Raw genomic sequence first — 20,533 nt, forward strand, 5'->3', positions numbered from 1 at the left:
GTTGATGCACAGAACTTTTTGAGCAATGTTGACTGTAATTTACAAATTGAATTTCTTTTCACCTTGAGTTCACAGTTGGCATTTAGTTCCTTTTCACTCTATTTGCATTCCAATAAACAGTCATTAATACATGTTTCTTTATCAGGAGCTGTTCTAGTGAGGCTGTTCTAAAAGCTGAGTTAATCAATGGAGTTAATTCTTTGCATTTATACACAACAGGAAGTTTCCCATTGTAAAAACAGGAAGTTTTTTATGGTCTGAGTGGCTTATCACTTCTTAAACGTCAGTTTAAACTCAGTGCCATTGGTATGTCGTGATAAGCACCATTTACACAAGCAATCCCACTGAAGTTGGGGTGGCTACTCATTTCACTATACAATATGAGTTAACATTTGCAGAAATGAAAAATGTATGTTTCTCCATTCGTTAAAAAAATACTGAAGAGGACTACAGGTAAATGAATAAGTTCCTGTTTTCTTTTAAATAGATACTGAACAAAGTTGAATTGTATTTTCATTTCTATTCTACTGCATAATCCCCTCCCATCCCCTGCTGTATAGCACTACAATGAACAGTTTCTGAAGCAGGCCTCTATTTTTATAAAAGCCCTTCACATTCCAGTAAACCATAAAACATACATTGAAGACTGCAGTCAGCCCCACTAGCACTTTGTCATTCTGTTGGCATACCCAGGTTTCATTTTGCCTTTTCACCAATATAGACAGGGCACATGCCATTGGTAATGGGAATGACTAAGACATAGCCCCAAGAGCTGTGTTTCTTGGGTTGCTTGGTCTGGAAAACAGATGAAAATTCCTGTGCACAGTAGCCCCCAGTGAGAATTTTACTGGCTATTCCCAAGCTTGCAAAGATGAGAATGTGACAAACACAGGCTTGCAAACTAGAGCACAGTATAAGTCACAAGGTCCCAATGTCTGTGTTGTCTTGGGATTTTGGTCATGAAGCAAACGCTAAAGGACTGTGCTTCAGTTGTGGTTCTAACAGTGATATCTTTGTGTACAATATGGTTGTCTTAAGCTTCTGCTCCATTAAATCTACTCCTAAACATGTCTATGACACTTTTTTTTCTTTAGAAAGCATTAAAGCCATGACTTAGCATAAAAGAAAGTGACCCCATCAATTCAGATCTACCCTAAATTCACCTAGTTTTTCTCCCAATGAATATAGGATGTCCCTAATTTGCTGTGCTTTTGCATGGGCTAAGCTCTCTTGCTGCATCAAACCCTTTCACTTCAATAAAAGTGCAAGCATTTATCTTCTCAGGAATGGTCAATATTGTCTTCTACATACCGCAACGGGGCCAAGCAATTTTTCACTCAAAACGTCAAAAATACTGTCATTCCCACACCACTTTGTCAGAAGTTGTACACCAAAGTGATCTGTATAAGCAATCATATACAGATTATTTCAATTGAGCTTAATGAGCATATAAAATCTGTTCATTTGTATATATGGAACTGGTTGATATTTCTGGTTTGGCAGTACAGACTACATGGCTAATAATGGAGTGAGCAGGGAAAGTGACCACTTTGGCACAGCACTTTTCCCTCCATCTTTAATGACAGAGGAATTAAAAAAAAAAAAAATGTTTAGCTATACACTATGTATTTAACACATTGCTACCATCAGTCTACATAGACTACACACAAAATTTATTCCTCAATTTCCAAAATTCAGTCATCTTTAGCTAACTACTCACAATGTATGAACTTAACATGAGAAAAGAATGTCATTTTCTCTTGGTCTTGACCCTCAAAAACATCCCTTGAAACTTTTTTACTCAGACATGGCTGAAACATCCACTTTCTCTCCTTGCTTGGATGTGTATGGTGCAGATGAGAACATGAAGAGAAGACAAGAAGTGTGGTGGAAAACAAATCTGATCTGCTACAACAGTTCTTAAGCTCCTTTACCTACACTTGACATCATGCAAGCTCCAAAAATTCCTTTCCTCAGTCAAAACCCCAATACACCAGTCCATGATTAGAGCAATAGCAATAAAAGAGTGATGAAATAAACTATTAGGGGGATTGAAACTGCATGAAAAAAAACCTCATCTCCAAATACTTAAATTACTGCAAGAAGTGTTTTAACTGGATTGCAATAAATGCTACCAGCTAATTATTTTTTTGCACTCTGAACACCAACGCTAAAGCCCACGTTAAGTTTCTGCTCTCGTAAGGTGGTCACTACCTGTGACCTGTCCTGAACTGAGCAGCTCTTTTACCTTGGGCCACTCGTGAGAAAACACAGATTGGATCAATTTCATTAGTTTTGACATTTCTTATGCGTTTTATTGCCGGCTGCCAGCATTTAAAAAAACAACTTACAAACAAACAAAAGCCCCAACTCTGGTCAAGAAGCTGCAAGTTTTCCCTTTCCATTCTCCCTGACTTGCAGCGCTGCGCTCGCTCCGGGGACGCTCCGGAGGGCCGACAGCTGCTCCCAGAGAAGAATCCCGCAGCCCCTGCAGTGCCAGGATGCCCGCAGGAGCCGCGGGAATGGCCGCAGGAGCCGCGGGAATGGCACGAGGACTGCGGACCGGCGGGAGGACACGGCATGGCGGGACGCGCCGCCTCCTCGCACACGGACTACACTTCCCGTGAGGTCGCGCGCCGGCCGCGCCGTGCGTCAGCGTCGCGGGCAGCCAATCGCGGCGCGGCCGAGGCGAGCGCCGTCCGCCGCCAATGTTGTTTTCGCTGAGTCGAGGCGCGGGTGTTGTTGGCGGCGGCGCCATATTGGAAGGGACGAGCCCCCGCTCTCGATCAGCCCCTGGGCGCGGGCCCGGCCGCCGCCATGCTGTACCTGGAGGACTATCTGGAGAGTGAGTGTGTGCGCGGCGGGGGCGCCGGGCGGCCGGGCACGGCAGGTGCGGGGGAGCCGGGGGAAGCCGCGGCGAGGAGGCGGCGCCCCCCCTCCCCCATGGCGGCGAGTGACTGACTGGCTCCCCCCCCTCTCTCCCGCTCCCCCGTGTCCCCGCAGTGATCGAGCAGCTTCCCATGGATCTGCGCGACAGGTTCACCGAGATGCGCGAGATGGACCTGCAGGTGCAGAGTACGTGAGTCCCGCCCCCGCCGCCTCCGCCCGCCCCTCCGCGCCCGCCCCGCTCCGCCCCGCGGGCTCCGGCCCCACCACCGCGCCCCCGCCGCAGGGCGGGCGGGACGGGAGGGCCGAGTGGGGAAGGAAGCAAGGAAAGAAAGAGGCGAGGTGGCGCCGCTCCGGCCCGTGCCGGTAGCCCCGCTCGCTCCCCGCCGCCGCCCCCGCACTGCCCCGGGGCGGTGTCGCCCCCTGCCCGCCCCCCGCCCTGGCTCTCAGGCGGCGCTGCTGTGGCTCGTCTGGTGCCGCGGCTGTGCCGGGCGCTCTCATGTCCCGGGGGCGCTGCGGAGCCGCGAGAGGCGGTGCTGCGGAGCCGCCGGGGCCCCGCCAGGGGCGGGGTGCCTCCCCCCGGCGCTGTCGCGACAGACCCGGGCCCGCCCCGACCCCCGCCCGCCGCCAGGCCTCGGCACAGGAAGGGTCTTACTGCAGCGGAGGTCCTGGGCTTGTGCTGCTCGCTAAGGCATTTTCGGTGGCACGTCCCAAACTCTTTAGATTTTTGATCCCTAAGAGCAGTGATGGTGGTTTGGAACATGAGTTGTGTCCCGCTCCTTCAGCAGGCAGCGGTGTGCTGTCCCTGAAACTTTCCAGCCAGCTTCCTCGAAAGAGCACATGTAAAGGTGTTCTTTGTTCTGCCTCTGATGCCCTAGCTGACACATAACCAAATGTTCTTTATAAGTATACTGTAGGTTTTATGCAAGTTATACTTTAGATGAATATAATATAATTGCATGTTTAATATAAATATATATTATATAATAATATAGTGCATATAAACACATACATATACAAAGTATATTATTTATACTTTGGGTTTGTACAAAAATACTTTGTTTCTTTTAGATCACTTTGTATCTCTGTGCTTATATCCTGATGTAATACTCTGCCTTACGCTGTTTTCAGGATGCACTTTTTCATCCTTTCTAATGCAATCTGATCTGGGACTTAGATGTCCTTTAATATCTAGTTAGCTCTTGTGGTCATTTAACTCACAGTTAATATGGTTATCTATAACTGTAATCCAAAGGTCTTCATTAATGGAACTGTTATTGCACAAGAGATGAGAGGAATCATCAATACAGAAGCATTGGGCTATTGTAAAGAGGAATGAGAGAAAGAGCAAAGGTTGAAATAACAAGGGAATGCTGTATAGGAATACGGAATGCAGCACTTAAGTGGGAAGAGTTCTTGGAAACTGTAGTTTAACCTGTAGTACTTTTAAGTGTAGTCTTAGGCTTTCCCTTGGGTATTTACCAGCAGGTCTGTTTAACAGACCCTATTGACACACACAGAAGTGCCTATAGGATTTTTTTGGTATACTGTGACCTGAGTGTTGTCTTATATTCAATGCTTAAAGTTGTAGGAAGAGAGTCATGGCTCCTTATGGGAGATAACAACTCTGAAGTCACTATCACCAGGGAGCACCTGGAGAGGGGGTGAGCAGCTCACTGATTTAGGAAGTGTAGAATAAGTTCACAAATTTTACTTTTGTTCCATAGGGAGGCAAAGAAGCTGTAGGGGATTTTTAAGTGTATTTCAGAATTGAGCCAGCTAGCATTGCCAAGGTTGCAGGAGTGTCATTTCCTCTTCTTTAACTGGAAATTACAAATAACACTCCATATTGTATTACTGGAAATAGCTAATGACACTGAATATTGTATACTAGGACCAACCTTGGGCACAGAGAAAAATTCTCTCAGACCTTGGTACTTCTGTTGCTTTTGCACAGTGAGTGACAGAGCATCCAAAGACATTTACAAAATTTCTGGACTAGCATCTGTTTAACATCAGTTGCCAAACTGCCCTACAAACAGTACATGCAAACCTGGAGGTTGTTCTCATGCTGTGATTTAGCGACTTGCTGGGAAGATATAGTGTCCCGAAAGGACTTGAAAACGGTAGTTTGATTCAGAGATATCTGTGCTGCTCTGTTTAGAGTCAGTGTTGACTTTACATTCTGTCCTGTTTAGACCACTTGGACTCCTAATGGTGCAGGTGCTGATGTTTGTTGTTGGAAGAAATAATAAACCAGATGTACCTTCTGTATGTTCTGATAAGACTGCTGTGGGAAAAGCAAAGATGACCGGAGTTGTGACTTGACTCTTGAGCTTTAACCATGCTTTACATGAAGCATAAAATATATTTTTCTGTTTAAGTTCAAGTCATGGTTTATCAGGCCTTTATGGTAAAACATAAAGCTCTGGAAAAAAGCCTCTTCTAATAGACTTTCTGGTAACTCCTGTGAGAAATCTGTTATAAGAAATTAGTATCTCAGAATATAGTATCACGGTTGGATTAAAAAGGTTGGGAGGAAGAAAACGTGGATGAACTTGAGTGTACCAGAGAGAACTTTTTATATAATTTGATAGATCTGACTTTCACTTCCGTGTGCCTTTTCTGCCCTTTTAGGAGAGACCAAGTTTCTGTGGAAGTTTTCCCTTATGCAGTTTCACACAGACTGATAACGTGTCCTCAATAAAAAGGGAAGAGGAAAGATTTTTTTTTTTTGTTATTTCTTGTCTATGGAGCTCTTAGAATAACTATCATCTAAGGTGTTAGGGCTCTGGGATAGGAGATAGAACATTTAGTTTGTTGGCTTTATGGACTGAATTGTTGTCATTTGGTCAAAGAGCAAAGATTGGAGAAGCCTCCACATGAAGTGTGTGCTTCTTGATTGATTTTCAGGCTTCTTAACTTTCTCCCTGGATAACACAGTGCAAGTGGAAAATGCTCATTGTACAGATTCTCCCACCTTTAGCCTATTTTACACCAAAATTGTGACTGCTTTGTTTGTCTGGATCTAAACAAAGTTGATGTGAGCCTGTGTCACATCATGTCTTGCGATTAATGGTGTGAGTTGTTGGGTTTCTGTTGGGTTTCATGCTGAATGTTCCCAGCACAGGGAAAACTGATGAATGTTTTTGATCATTTAGTATGAATGATTTTTGGTTATTTACATAGATAGTTTTAGCTATGAATTTTCAGAGAGTGAAAAAACCTTTGGCCTCTGTTGGATTTTAAGAGTTAGTCATACTTGGGGATTCATGAGCTTCTTGAACTAGATAATTCACTTTTTTTTTTTTTTTTTTTTTTTTTTTTTTTTTTTTTTTTTTTTTTTTTTTTTTTTTTTTTTTTTTTTTTTTTTTTTTTTTTTTTTTTTTTTTTTTTTTTTTTTTTTTTTTTTTTTTTTTTTTTTTTTTTTTTTTTTTTTTTTTTTTTTTTTTTTTTTTGGCAAGAGATGATGCCCATCATGTAATTCAGTTTTGATGGTGGTTTCTGGAAAGTTTTTTAGCTGTTTTACACTCAGAACCTGAAGTCTAGGTAGTTGGAACTGCTACCTGGGCAGTATTGCTGAGAGTGCTGTGAGAAAAAATCAGTATTTTCATCTACCCTGACATTAGCAAGGCTGTCAAAGCAGGTTTGACTGAGGCAGCTGTATGATTTTGGAAATATGCAAGCTGTTGTGTGCACAGCTATTGAAGTAGCAAACTCTGTGGGAGAAGGGTGAAGAGAAAGGGAAGGGAATCCCTGTTACTGTCTTGATAAAAAATGAGAAAAATAACTTCTAGCTGACCATTTCCTTTCTGGAGATAGTTAATGTTAGAAAATTGGTGGTTTTATTTTTTTCCACTTACGATATTTCTAAACTTCATGTAAGTGAGAACACTGTCCAGTAGTATTTCATCAGTGATTTACCCCTGTGGGGGTGGGGGAATAACTTGTGAGTGCCTTGCCCTGACCCTTCCTAGCGTACCATGGAGAGGGCCTTGATTTAAAGGCAGTGACATTGCTCTTCAGTTGCTCTACCTTTTTGAGGCACTAATTTTTTTCAATTATTTGGTTTTGTATTTGACAGTTTCTCTTAGGAGAATATTTTGTTTCCTGCTCAGTTTGTAACTGGCTACAATGTTCCAAAGTCAGCAATCTAGAGCCCTGGGTGAGGAGTTTGGGTCATGCTTTAAGTCACTACCACTGCTCTTAGGGACAAAAAACCTTTAGAACTTGGAGTCCTGCCTGTCCCATGCTGGAGAGCACAAGAACCTTGATGAGAATGCCACCAGAATGCAATTCTGCTTCTTGGAAATGAAGGTAAATATTTCCCTCCGCTGTCCACTGTCGCTTGGTTGTTTTGGTTTTTTCTTTTTTTTCCTCTCTAATAGTTTGCACCTCAGTCCTGTCAACTTAGTTTGAGGAAAAAACCTCCCATTATTTCCTAATGTTTATGTACATGAGAAGATAATATTTGTCTTAATCTTTTTCTATGCTACAGATGCAATGGATCAGCTTGAACAGAGGGTAAATGAATTTTTTATGAACGCAAAGAAAAACAAACCTGAATGGAGAGAAGAACAAATGACATCAATAAAAAAAGTAAGGATATTACAGGAGTGGGTCACATTTTTCTTTTGCAAATTAAGATAACCTTAGGAAAAAATAGCTTATGATTGATGGAGATTTAAGTGTTCAGAACTATGCCTTCCCTTGGGCTTTCATAGAGATGGATAGAAGTACCTTGGAGGAGTAAAGTGACTGATCAAACATTTCTCTCAAGTTTTACCCAGTATTTGCTAACATTTTAAAAAATATGATCCTGAAATGGCAAGGAAATCAGGTCCTAAATTTTCAGCTTAGATTTTTTGTTTCTCCTTGTGTGACGTGAAGTTTTGTAAGTTAATTGGTTTTCTTTTAGAGGACAATTTTCAAGCTAGAGTTAGCATTTCCTGTGATTTTGCCTCTGTCCTTTTACATGTTATGTATATGGTACGTATGGCTTGAGGGAGGGAGGAGCAAGAAGATGGTTGTGTTCTATCTTTCAGTACTTGGGCATTGATGGTGGTATTTTTTGCAGTGTAGTCCATCATTTCGGTGAGAGAAAATCCTCTGTAGTTTCTTACACTGTCTACTTCAACCTCTTATTTGGTTGTGTGCTTCTTTAATTAATGTAAATAGATTTCTGTATTTTAAAAAAGAAAGTCAAAGCTCTGACTTCACTAGAGCAAATGAAAATTTGCTTTTGACTTTAGTTGAACCAAAATTTCAAGTAGTTTTTGCAAGGAAGACACTGTTCATTGGAAATTGAGAATTAAAAGATAGTAAAATCTGTTCAGATCTAAAGTAAAAACATGTGAAAACACTATTAGAATTTTCATTGGTTAGAGCAGATTTTTAAATTGGATTACTTTAGTCAAGTTACACTTACGAGTTATATAAATTTATTTTAAAATAATTTAAACTATATACAACATTGTCTCTATTTAAGTGCAGTGTTGGAAGAGCCTTCATGCTGTTCAGCATCTTTTTGAAGAGCAGTAGGATCTGCAGTGGTCCTAAAGATCTGTAGGAAGTAAAAGACATAATCTCATTTTGAGTCCATAACCTTATGCTGTGTAATATAAAATAAATCCAAGATTGTTTCTTTTCTTGTAACAACTGACTTGAATTTCTCCTTTTAGCTTATATTTTGTGTTGGATAACAATTGCTTAAAATTAAAAGTGGAAATAATTTATGAACATAACTTAAAAATATTCTCTTTAACAGGATTATTATAAAGCTTTGGAAGATGCAGATGAAAAAGTGCAACTGGCTAATCAAATATATGATCTGGTAAGTGTACACAAGACTTCTGATGAATTACCTACATTTATCCCCTAAGGAGTTTTAAGTATTTTGATGAGCTGTGCTACTTGTACTTCTGTCATCTACATACAAATATTTTGCTGGTGAAAGAAACATTTAATATTTTATTGCCTTTTAAGAATTTTGTTATTTTTGTAGTAAGTGTCACTTAAATACGAAACAAAGAAAGAAGATTAGAAATCGTAAGTTTTTGATGCATGCTTTGGCCTGTTTTGGAAATGGGTTGAAAGAGTCCTTCAGGATGCAGTCTTTAGGGCACAGGAGTCCAGGAAGTCTGGACAAAGTTCAGTAAGGAAATCTTAAATGTACGGGAGCAGGCTGTCCCCCCATGCCCAAAAAGAAGTCAGCAGGAAAGAAGGCTTGCTGGGCTAAATAGAGAGCAATAGCTTTAACTCAGAGAGAAAGAAAAGAGTGTATCATCTTTGGAAGAAGGGGCAGGCAACTTGGGAGGGCTACAAGGATGTTGTGAGTATATGCAGGGGAAAAAATCAGAAGAGCCAAAGCCAAAGTAGAACTTAAAACTGGTTACTGCTACAAAAGACAATAAAAAATATTTTATAAATATATCAGCAACAAAAGGAGGGCTGAGGGAAAATCTCCATCCTTTACTGGATGCAAGGTACTTAAATGCCTTCTTTGCCTCAGTCTTTAATAACAAGACCAGTTGTTCTCAGGGTAACCAGCCCCCTGACCTAGGGAGGAGAATGAAGTCCCCATAATCCAGCGATCAGTGACCTGCTATGCCACTTAGACACACAAAAGTCTGCAGCCCTGATGGGATCCTCCCAAGGGCACTGAGGGAACTGGTGGAACAGCTCACTGAGCCACTTCAAGTCATTTACCAGAGGTCCCGCATCACTGGAAATTAGAAAATGTAATGCACATGTACAAGAAGAGTCGGAAAAAGGATCCAGGGAAGTACAGGCCTTTCAGCCTGACTTTAGTGCTGGGGAAGGTTATGGAGCAGATCATCTCAAGAGCTATCCAACAGCACGAGCTGGATAGCCAGGAGGATCAGGTCCAGATGGTATGGGTTTAGGAAAGGAAGGTCCTGCGTGAATGAGATGACCTGATCTCCTCCTTTGACAAAGTGACCTGCTTAGCAGATGAGAGAAAGGCTGTGGATCTTGTCTACCTGGACTTTAATAAACCCTTTGACACACATGTTTCCTACAACATTCTTCTGGAGAACCTGGCTGCTCATGGCTTGGACAGGTACACTATTGGCTGGGTAAAAAACTGGCTGGATGGCTGGGCCCAGAGAATGGTGGCACATTGGTTTTGAAGTTTAGTATATTTACTTTACATTTTCTCAGACCCTGCAAGTCAGACCACACTCAAATGTAGTAGACATAAAACAACTGATTTAGTTTCACAGCAACTAACCAAAAGTTTGTTCCAGAAGTTGGAACTTAAACACTCTTTTGGTTAGCTGGTAACTGGAAAAACCTGTTCAGTTTTTAATAGAGACATATATTTTGCTGGATGACTGCAGATGTAGAAAGCATTTGGAACATTTCTTTTCATGATAGTTAATTCAGGGTATTTTTGTTAATTTTTAGTACCCAAGAGCACATCATGGTTTACTTGAATGCACAGGAATCTCCACACTTTCATTTAAGAAAGACTCCGTTTCCCCAAAGCAGCCCAACCTCTTCTGAAGTCCATGTCATGTACAATTCTTTCTCTTCTCCTTTATATTCACATATCCACAGCACCTCTAAGTCCTCTTCATCTTTTTTCTCAAAAGTGACACTTATCACAGTTGTTGGAGCACTGCCTACGCTATTTTGGTGTTAACACTAATGTCTCTGCTGAGTGAGTGAAATGGAGGTGACCAAGAAGATAAGCTTCTCTGCGTTGCTGTACATGCTTAGTGCTGCATGGTATAAAATTGCTGGAAGGGAAATACTTAGCAAGCCTGAGATTAAGGATGTAGATGTTCATGTTCCAGAACTGAATGCTGTTTATTATTGTTATGTCTAAAAAACAGGTGGACCGTCATTTGAGAAAATTGGACCAGGAACTCGCTAAATTTAAAATGGAACTTGAAGCAGATAATGCTGGAATCACAGAAATATTAGAGAGACGTAAGTATGCATGATTTTCTTTAAGAACTTGACACACTTTCTGTCAATTTGCAAAATTAAAATATCATACGCTTGCTAGTGGCTGGCAGTATTCCCACTTGTTTTAAAGCTGTGTTTTAACCCACTTTTCATCAGTGATTCTCAAATTTTAGTTTCAACTTCAATTTTTACCAGTGAAGTCAAAATACAAATGAGTACTTAGAACAATTTTTTTCACACAACTGTTGCACTTGTGAATTGGTGGCTGTTATGTGACAGATACAGAATTCTTTAAACGTGTTTTTAGTGACTGGAGATATTCAGACAAGTACTTCAGTCTAAGCCTGTCACCTCCCCAGTTGCAAGTGTAGTATTTCTTCCTTGAATTGATTGCCAGCACATTGAGGAGGGACTTTAGTTTAGTTTATTTTAGTTCTAAGTGTGGAAAGTGAAATAAAGTTAGATACTTGGTGGTTTTATTTTTTTAAAGGGGTGAGAATGAGTTGTTTTGTAATGGTGTAGTAAGTGAAAAGCATTTTAGGTAAGAAACCAGCATGCTGAACAAATGCAGCAATGCTGGTGTTAATGTGAACAAAAATGTAATGTGACAGCTTTTTTGACCAACTTGGTGTAGAAGAATCTGGCCTTTCTGTACACATCAGCATTTAGACATCAAATTCGAATGTGATTATGATAAATTTCTAAGTTGATTTAATTACTGTGATGATAGAGGCAGTGGTTGTCCTCATAGCCAAAGGTAGTGAAATGTAACTTAAATCACTTGAGGATATTGGGAATAAATATTCTTTCTTGGAACTTTTTGTGGCTTTGTCATATAAACTGGGAGTCTAGGGGTATTTTTTGTAATTGCTATTATAAATAACAGGCACAAAGAGAAAACTGTAAATTAAATGCTTTTAGTGAACTAGCACCTACAGAAAATTATTAGTTTATTTTAGTTGAAATCCCAGCTGTTTATCTTCTGTTGAGCTATGTGTTTGGAGAGGTTGCTTGGTAGGATTTCAAGAACTCAGAATAGAAAAGCACCAAACTGCATGTGGCATCTTTCAGGTTTGTTTGGGTTTTCTTTGTTTGTTTAAATAAAGCTAAAAGTAGAAGCCTCTAAATTTTTTCACTTTCAGAATAAATGCATAAAGCTGAGGTCCCGCCAGAGGGCAGCCTTTGGGCGAGTTCATGATGTGATTGAAGTTCGCTCAGCCAAAATAGCTCCTTATGCTTTGAACTTCTTCTAGAATAATTTTATTTAAGCTTTTGTAATACACTTATGTATTACTCATATACTCATGTATTGCAGTGCTTTTTGAAAGCACTGAAAAAAGTAAAGAAATTTTGAAGCTACAGATTTTGAAAAATTAATGTCACTTGCTTTCTTGAATGGTCTCCTATGTAAAAGTGAGTTAGCAGGTATTGCAGCTACTTCAGATTTTTTTTTGCCAGAGACTGATGCACAAAGTGTTGTATATTGTGCTAATGGAAATTTAGAGTCAAAAGTCTCTTCTATGCTGCAATTATTTAGCCTCATCTTCAAGAAATGTTATTCCTAAATGAAGACTTGCATTTGTGCATCCTCGACTTTGTAGGTGTTTTTTTTTTCTTTGTATTAATTGTTCTTTGTATTTTAAATTTGGATAATGGTAGTGAAGCCCTTCCTATTGAACATTAAATCATCTGGAAATACATTGCTATTGCTTCCATTTTGACAAAATGGACTCAGTGGGACAAAATGTCTTGTTTACATAATTGGCCTGTTACAGTTTTCAATTCAGTTGTTTTGGTGCAGCCATCCTCCAATCATCACCAGCTTGTGTGCAACTCATTTGAATAAATGGCATCTTGAGGGCAATGTTGTTTGTTCTCCTTATTGACCTTAATTTTAACTTCTTGATTTCAATAGTTAAACACTAGCACTCACCAATTTTTATTTTAGAACTAATCTCACTGGCTCCTTGTACTGTAGGAAGGGTTTCAACTCTAGCAAAAATTCTTATGATTAAAATAAATATAACTGCATAGTGATTTGATTAATATTATAAAGATTCACTTAGTATCTAAAAGTCAAAAGCACGGCAATGACAACTCTGAAATTTTCCTAACCTTTTTACCTCCTCTTAGGGTCTCTGGAGCTGGATACACCATCACAGCCTGTGAATAACCATCATGCCCATTCTCACACTCCAGTAGAGAGTGAGTATTTGAAGTATTTGAGACTTAAAAAAAAATGTCCACTTACATTTCAAGGGGAAAAAAAGGCATAATAAATGATAATAATGTCTGTTAAGAAGAAGTGAAAGAATGAAATAATAAGGTTTTGCTAGTGGAAATGAGTTTAAAGTGCTGTTTTTTTAGTTTGACTTTCAAGCTGAATAGGTTTTACATTTAAGTTCCCTCCATTTGTTTCATTTAGAAAGGAAACACAATCCATCTTCTCATCACAGTACAACAGACCATGTTCCTGAAAAGAAGTTTAAATCTGAAGCTCTTCTATCTACCTTGACTTCAGATGCTTCTAAAGAAAATACACCAGGTAATCCTAATTGTCTTTCCTTTCATTGGTCTTTAATTAAAAGAAGAGAAACTTTTGAGTTAGTCTTTTGAAATCACAAAATGGGTAAGGTTGGAAGGGACCCTAGTGGGTCATCTGATTCAGCCTACCTGCTCCATACAGTGTCATGCCAGATCACATTGCACAGGATTGTGTCCAGACAGTTCAGAGATACGTCCAGTGAGGAAACTCCACCTCTCTGGGCAATCTGTTTCAGTGCTCAGTCACCCACACAGTAAACAAGTGTGTCCTTATATTCAAGTGGACCTTCTTGGGCATCAGTTTCTGCCTGTTGCCGCTTGTCCTATTGCTTGGCACCACCCAGAAGAGCCTGGCTCCATTCTCTTGACACTCTTCCTCCAGATACTTATATACACTGATGAAGTCCCCTCTCAGTTGTCTTTTCTTAAAGCTGAACAGGCCCAATTCTCTCAGCCTTTCCTCATTAGAGAGATTCTCCAGTCCCTTTATCATCATCTGCCCTCTGCTGGATGTGCTCCAGGAGAAAATTGCCTCTTGTATTGAGGAGCCCAGAACTGGGCCCAGCACTCCCAATGTGGCCTCACTACTGCTGAGCAGAGGGGCAGGATCACCTCCCTTGACCTGCTGGCAGTGGTCTTCCTAAGAACCTTCCAGGTTCTTGGCCACACGGGCACACTGCTGGCTCACGGACAGCTTATTGTCTGCTAGGACCTCCAGGTCCTTCTCCACAGAGCTGCTTTCCATCAGGTTGACCCCCAGCCTGTACTGGTGCAGGGGGTTATTCTGTCCCAGGTGCAGGACCCAGAGTTTGCACTTTCCTCTGTTAAATTTCAGAAGGTTCTTCTCTGCCTATCTCCAACCTGTCAAAGTCCTTTTGAAGGGCTGCACAGGACTCTGGGGTATTGGCCACTCTGCCTGGCTTTGTGTCATCAGCGAACTTGCTAAAGAGGAATCTTCCCCTTCATCCAACTCATGGATAAATAAGTTATGTAGTACTGGGGCCAGTATTGAACCTTGGGGGACACCACTATTGACACACCTCCAACCAGACCCTGTGCCATCGATAACAACCCTCTGGGATCTGCCATTCAACCAGTCTTCAGTCAGAGGCTCATACCCTTTCCTCTGGGATTTTCAGTCACTTGAAATGAGATACTGCAGGCATTGTCACTCATCTTTGTTGTCCATGAAGCAGGTCGGTTTTGTTGTCATTCAACAGCTGTGTGTTGGCTATTCCTTTTTATGTACTCTGCTTCAAAGAAGATAACAGTACAGTTTCATTTAGCCAGTAGTAGAAATATAAGAGATCAGTGAATTATTATTTTGGGAAAAGGAAATGCGTGCAACAATTTTCAAAGTGAGGGAAAAGAATTTTCACACCTCTTTTTTTTAAAGTGTTGGTCTGATGTTGCATTTGGCTACAATAAAATAAAATTTTTCATGTGTTGTCTGTGTCAAAAGAGGCAAGAAGCCTGTTTTGTGAATGAAAAAAACCCCACAGCTTTCTGCCCATTTTCAAAATTAGGCGTTTCTTAGTTTCTTTTCTGAAAATAAAAGATTGTGAGAGGTTATAGTAAGTTAAATACCTTATGTTTTGGAATTTAGCAGCGTTCATGAGTTTTAAGTAGTCTCCCTCATACCTATTTCACTCTTCTTTTGAAGGACTTCACATGAAGTTGCAAAGAAAATGTAACTATGAGCAGCTGTCATTCTGTAGATGGCCATGGAAATCTGCGTTACATTAAAACTGTGATTTGTAGTTTTTAAAATTAAGATCGTTCAAGTTTTACTTCAGAAACAGTATAGGTGTACAAATTCTTACTCTCTTGATGATCAGTCAGCATTGTTTCAATATTGACAGCTATAGCAGCTGCATCTGTTCTTTGATAACTGAGTATGGTAGTGAGAGCTGTCTTTCTAAAAGAACTCCTTGCACATGAGGACACAGAGGGAACAAACTTCTTTTTTTCCCCTTAAACAAATATTGGCTATGTCAAATTACTTTTAAAACCTTTTTTCCAAATTATTAGACTGTTCTGATGCGTAAACAGAGGTCCTACTCTTTCACTGGTTGTCATATATAACTCTTCTTAAAATGCAAAGGAATTTAGTTTCATTTTGAATTTCATAAATGTGTTCTATTCATCAAGGGTGTCGAAACAGTAATTCATCATCCTCTTCAAACAATGCATACAATACAAACTCTTCTCAACCATTGGCATCATATAACCTGGGCTCATTATCTTCAGGATCCGGGGCCGGTGCAATTACCATGGCAGCAGCTCAAGCAGTGCAAGCCACGGCACAGGTAATGTCATAATATTCTTGTCCCTCTACCATCTGCTGTTGATTAAGAAGAAAGGCTAGTGACTTTATTTTTTTTAAAATCTGAATTCCCATGATCACCTTCAGCTTTTGTTTATATGCCACAGTTTCATCCTATATAAATTGCCTAAAGGGACAGCTTGTTTTCTGGCTTTTCCTGGGGGATATTCTTACACATTTTACTGCTTACTCTTCATCACTTTGTTAACAAGGTAACTAACGAACCTGTGCAAATAATTAGCGGTTAGCAGTTGTCTTATGTAAGAGCTTTACTGTGTAATCTGATACAATATCAGTATTCCTTTTAGATGAAGGAGGGAAGACGAACATCCAGCCTAAAAGCCAGCTATGAAGCATTTAAAAACAATGATTTTCAGCTTGGAAGAGAATTTTCATTGTCCAGAGATTCAGCTGGATATTCCTCATCAGCTCTGGCATCTACGTTAACACAGACATTAAGTTCATCAACCACAGATTCACGAAGTGGCAGAAAAAGCAAGTAGGTTTTCTTACTTGTTGACTGCAATTACAGCTTTTAAGGCAGCTAATCTTTCTCTTGAAGGTCACAGGCCATAATAGAAATACTTTGTATTTAATCTGTGAGGGACAATCAGCTGAAGGCAGTTATTGCCTGCTGGCCATTTTTTTAAGGGCTGTGTTCTTTAGTCCTCTCCTTTTTATTTAAGCAAACACACTCCAAGTGTGTAAGTAAATGTCTTGATTTGCTTTTTAATCTATGATACAGTCAAGGTTCTTCCCTCATTTTTCTGTGTTCTGTAGAGATTTGACCTTACAGCAAATGTTGGGAATTACCGTGCAATGGTTTGTAGATGTTTTTGAAATAATCTGCAGATTTGCTTCATGCCAGTTCACAAACAAATGCAATACTTTCTGATGGCTGATCATCTAGGACAGGAAATGGAATGAATTTTATATTTCTGATTAAAATGAAGTTTTAGAACATTTTAGCCAACAGTGTCACAACACATGGTGACTGCAGTCCCAGCTTGTACTTGAAATAATTTCTTTCAAAATACCCATCCTTTTAAACTGACATGAGTTTTTATCTTCATACAAATTTATGTGTGTTCCCAGCTCAGTTAATAATACTGTTTTAGAAGGATTTTTCATCTATGGATAGATTTAATGTCAGATCTCATCTATAAGCAAAAGCATAAAATTTTTATTCTGGCACCATTCCTATGGAGCGATTGGTGATGCTTGAGTGGAGGTTAACAGAGAATCAGTCATCTTCAAAACAGTTACCTGCTGTACATGACATATGACATTATTTATATGTAAATTCCTGTTTCATTTGTAGTATAATTTTTATGGGGACTTGACACCAAGGCTGTTAATGGAGAATTTTGTGAAGAAAAGCATTCATTAAAGCTATTTGACAATTCAGAGCAGGTAAATTTCATTGATTAGAACAGCACATTTTGCACTTGTTAAGCTGGTATGACTTGTTTCCTTTTCCAAAGAGCATTCAGTGGGTCCTTTCCAGTGCTTGCAGTAGTTGAATGAAATCTGTTAGCAAACAATGCTTTGGAATTTACATACTGCAGTATCATTTATTCTATTTTTTCTTTTTTTTTTTTTCCTCAGAAACAACAACAAATCCTCAAGTCAGCAGTCCTCGTCATCTTCTTCTTCTTCCTCTCTATCATCATGTTCTTCTTCATCTGCATTAGCACAAGAACTATCTCAGCAAACAGCAGTAATACCAGAATCTGATTCTAATAGCCAGGTTGACTGGACCTATGATCCAAATGAGCCACGTTACTGCATTTGTAATCAGGTAAGGATAGTCTCCAGCTTGAAATACAACTAGAACTGCTGGTTTGATGTAATTGAACTTCCTTCTCTGGTTGCTAATTTTAAAACATTGTGTTTTTACCCTTGAAATTCTGATCTGTTTTTATTTACTTACTGGTGCTACAAATATTATCAACTCAAGCTAAAAGTGGTCAGTTTTCTAGTGATGTGATATACCTGAAGTGTTTAAAATCTGTTAGTGGAGACTTCAGGAATAATTAAATTAAAAATGGAAAGAGTTCACAGTGAATTTAGTTAAAATGTTCAGTTAGTAAGAAATTTGTGTTCTCCTACTTCCCTATAGAAAGCAAAAACCACCAAACAAATCAAACAAGAAAAACCCCACCTAACCCCAAAATATCCCATAAACTTAAAAAACCCTAGACAACCAAGCAGAAACCTAATTTTAGATAAACTATCCAGAGAATGAATGTCAACATGAGAAACTTACTTAAAATGCCTGTTCTTATTTCAAACACTTTTAAGAGAGTTGACTTTTTTTAGAGTTTATTGATTTCTGTAATTCTCCTTAAAATATTTGATTGTTTCAAATAAAGCACTTGAAATTGTCGTGTATGGAAGGGAAATAGTCTATCAATATAGTCTTGAAAACTAGGCTGATAACATACTGAGCACTGTTGTTTTCATCAAAATGTACTTCATTCAGGTTTTGAGTGCCGACCTTTTTTATCCTACCTGAAATATGCAGATGCATCTTCTTTTGCACAAACGATTTTTGAAAATCAATTCACTATGAACAAGATGGTGTTTGGGTTGTGTAACAAAAGCCCCGCACGGGCCATTCGCTTAAGAGTGAAGAAGATCCTTAAGAGAGATGATTCTTGTGGGTCCCTTCCAGTATCCTTCCAGAATATTCTGTGATATCTGTGATACCTGTGAAAGGGAAGATCAAAATGTTGTTGCTGCTGTTAATGGAAAGACTCCTTAAAGGAAAAAACATGACTGTTAGCCCTTTGAAAATGTTGATTGCTTTCAATTAATAATACAATTATAAAGAATGGATTTTTTTTTTCTTACTAGGTGTCCTATGGTGAAATGGTAGGCTGTGATAACCAAGATGTAAGTAACAAAGTTCAAAGGGTTCATGAGAGGCTTGTGCATGTAACTGTTGTTTGCAGAAGTTACTTTTCTTTTAAAGTTGGTTTTTGAGTAGATTTTTTTAAGAGTAAAGTACATATGTTTGGAACCACCCTTCATGAAACTTCTCATTTCTCTCCACAGTTCAGGTTCTTTTAGAAACCTTCAGCCTTTACAAAAATGCACTACTTCAAAATGCCATTTATTTCTCTGAATGTTTAGCTATGTTTGGCTAATAACAGTTGTCCTCTTCAAATAGAAAAGTTTTAAAAGAGCAGTTGAATGTAATCATGTATTTACTGAGACGCTACATTTAAATAGAAATGAGTGATAAGATTACTTTTGTGTCACTTAGCATTGTCAAACTAAGTCTTTCAAAGCAAAACTTTTTGCTCTGTTACATGAGTCCATATATGACTCCTAGAATTTTTATCACTCTCTTTAGTTTATTGAATGTATGTTAGAGACTGAGATCTTCATCTCTTATCATTTTGTCCTGTGATTTATATGAAAAGCAGAATCTATGCTTTTTACTTGTGTTTCATTTTTATAGAATTGTATTTGTGATAGGCACTGTGAAAAAACCCCAAACAAATCCCAAATCGTCTCTTTAACTCTCTTTTTATAGTGTCCTATTGAGTGGTTCCACTATGGATGTGTTGGACTGACAGAAGCACCAAAAGGGAAGTGGTACTGTCCACAGTGTACAGCTGCAATGAAGAGAAGAGGCAGTAGACATAAATAAGTTTCTTCATCTGGAAAACAAATTGTGTCCTAAAGGTTTTATAGAGGACTTAGGAGGGGAGGGGGAATTCTCACAACACCTCCTTGCAACCACCGAAGAGTTAACATAGCAGTCATAGAATGGTGGGGCTTAATGGAAAGGACCTTAAAGATCATCTGGTTCCAACCCCCAATTGTAAGATCATGAACTATTGGTTTTGCTAGTTGTGTTTTAACATTCTGAGTAAATTATTTATGCACCTTGATGTGCTACAGATACTATTCCAGTAAGCCTTGGATTATTCCAGTGGCGAACATATGCAGACATTTGTACTATCAAACCATTTTCTCTAAGCACTGGGCATTCTACAGTTATATAATCTTCAAAGAATTCCGATAAGTCAAGGTTTTAAATGTATGTTTTATATACAAGAGATATATTCTGCTGCATGTACTGTACTCAAGAGCTGTTACGTAACACTATGTATATAAATGGTGCAAAAAGTCAGTGCTTCTGAAAAGAAAAAGAAAGAGACAATGTTTTTAAAATGCCTTTATAGCTTTGGGTCTTTATGAAACTTAATTCAGCAGGCTGAAGAAAATGGTTCTTGTATACAGCGGGCTGTTGTCCTTTAGGGTACTTGAGTATGTAAAAACAAGAAAAATGCTGTAGAATAAAACAAACTTGTGCCATTAGTCTTTATATGTTTCTGCTCCAGAGAAGGCGGGGGCCATAAGAGGAAAAAAGGTGTTAAAGTGACAATAAATTTTTATACCAAATGTGTTTATTTTTTTGTGCAAGTAATCCTTTAAATTTGAATTGTATTAGGTGTAAAATAAAACAACCTCAACTCCTCAAATTAATGTTTTCTGTACATTTGTCAGAAAAAAAGTCTGTCCCTGAAATGGTTTCGCTAACAAATTTCCTTTTATTGTTTTTCTATGGCTCTTTCATGGAGCAGCACTGAACAGAAACAAGGTTTTTACTCCTATTTTCTAATTCCTCCTTCTTTCCACTATTAAAAAAAAAATACACTTTCCCTTTGGATTAAAGATTTTACTTCAGGCTGGAGGAGTGTGGCCTTCATGTGGTAGCTTTCCAGACCTGTGAAGAGGAGAAGAGAGGGAGAGAAGCAATGTTCCGTTGCATGACCATGCAAATACTGTCAAGGGAATAAAAACAGGCAGGCCCATTAGTAATAG

General features: G+C 39.2%; 1 protein-coding gene across 4 annotated transcripts; it reads left to right on the forward strand.

Moving 5' to 3' along the window:
- Nucleotides 1-2,705: 2,705 nt before the first annotated feature.
- On the forward strand, nucleotides 2,706-20,190 carry ING3 (inhibitor of growth family member 3). 4 transcript variants are annotated; one of them, XM_027902524.1, is made up of 12 exons: nucleotides 2,706-2,845; nucleotides 3,004-3,075; nucleotides 7,385-7,485; nucleotides 8,654-8,719; nucleotides 10,746-10,842; nucleotides 12,955-13,026; nucleotides 13,247-13,366; nucleotides 15,517-15,674; nucleotides 16,000-16,190; nucleotides 17,300-17,492; nucleotides 18,551-18,589; nucleotides 19,236-20,190. In XM_027902524.1, exons 1-12 carry the CDS (start codon nucleotides 2,818-2,820, stop codon nucleotides 19,350-19,352), a joined length of 1,254 nt encoding a protein of 417 aa, XP_027758325.1. In that variant the 5' UTR covers nucleotides 2,706-2,817; the 3' UTR covers nucleotides 19,353-20,190. The 4 variants fall into 4 exon arrangements, with proteins under 4 accessions (XP_027758325.1, XP_027758326.1, XP_027758327.1 ...); XM_027902525.1 differs by having other exon boundaries at nucleotides 15,616-15,674; XM_027902526.1 differs by lacking the exon at nucleotides 2,706-2,845 and adding an exon at nucleotides 6,981-7,203 and having other exon boundaries at nucleotides 3,025-3,075.
- The last annotated feature ends 343 nt before the right edge of the window (nucleotides 20,191-20,533 follow it).

The sequence above is a fragment of the Empidonax traillii genome, unplaced genomic scaffold (assembly GCF_003031625.1).
Source record: "Empidonax traillii isolate 1590-97213 ecotype Southwest subspecies unplaced genomic scaffold, ASM303162v1 scaffold885:size433544, whole genome shotgun sequence".
Lineage (NCBI taxonomy): Eukaryota > Metazoa > Chordata > Aves > Passeriformes > Tyrannidae > Empidonax > Empidonax traillii.

Coding starts and splice junctions, on each gene's coding strand:
- ING3 (XM_027902524.1), top strand. CDS start 2,818: ATGCTGTACCTGGAGGACTATCTGGAGA. Junction 13,027..13,246: donor TTCTCACACTCCAGTAGAGA/GTGAGTATTTGA, acceptor TGTTTCATTTAG/AAAGGAAACACAATCCATCT. Junction 18,590..19,235: donor TAGGCTGTGATAACCAAGAT/GTAAGTAACAAA, acceptor CTCTTTTTATAG/TGTCCTATTGAGTGGTTCCA.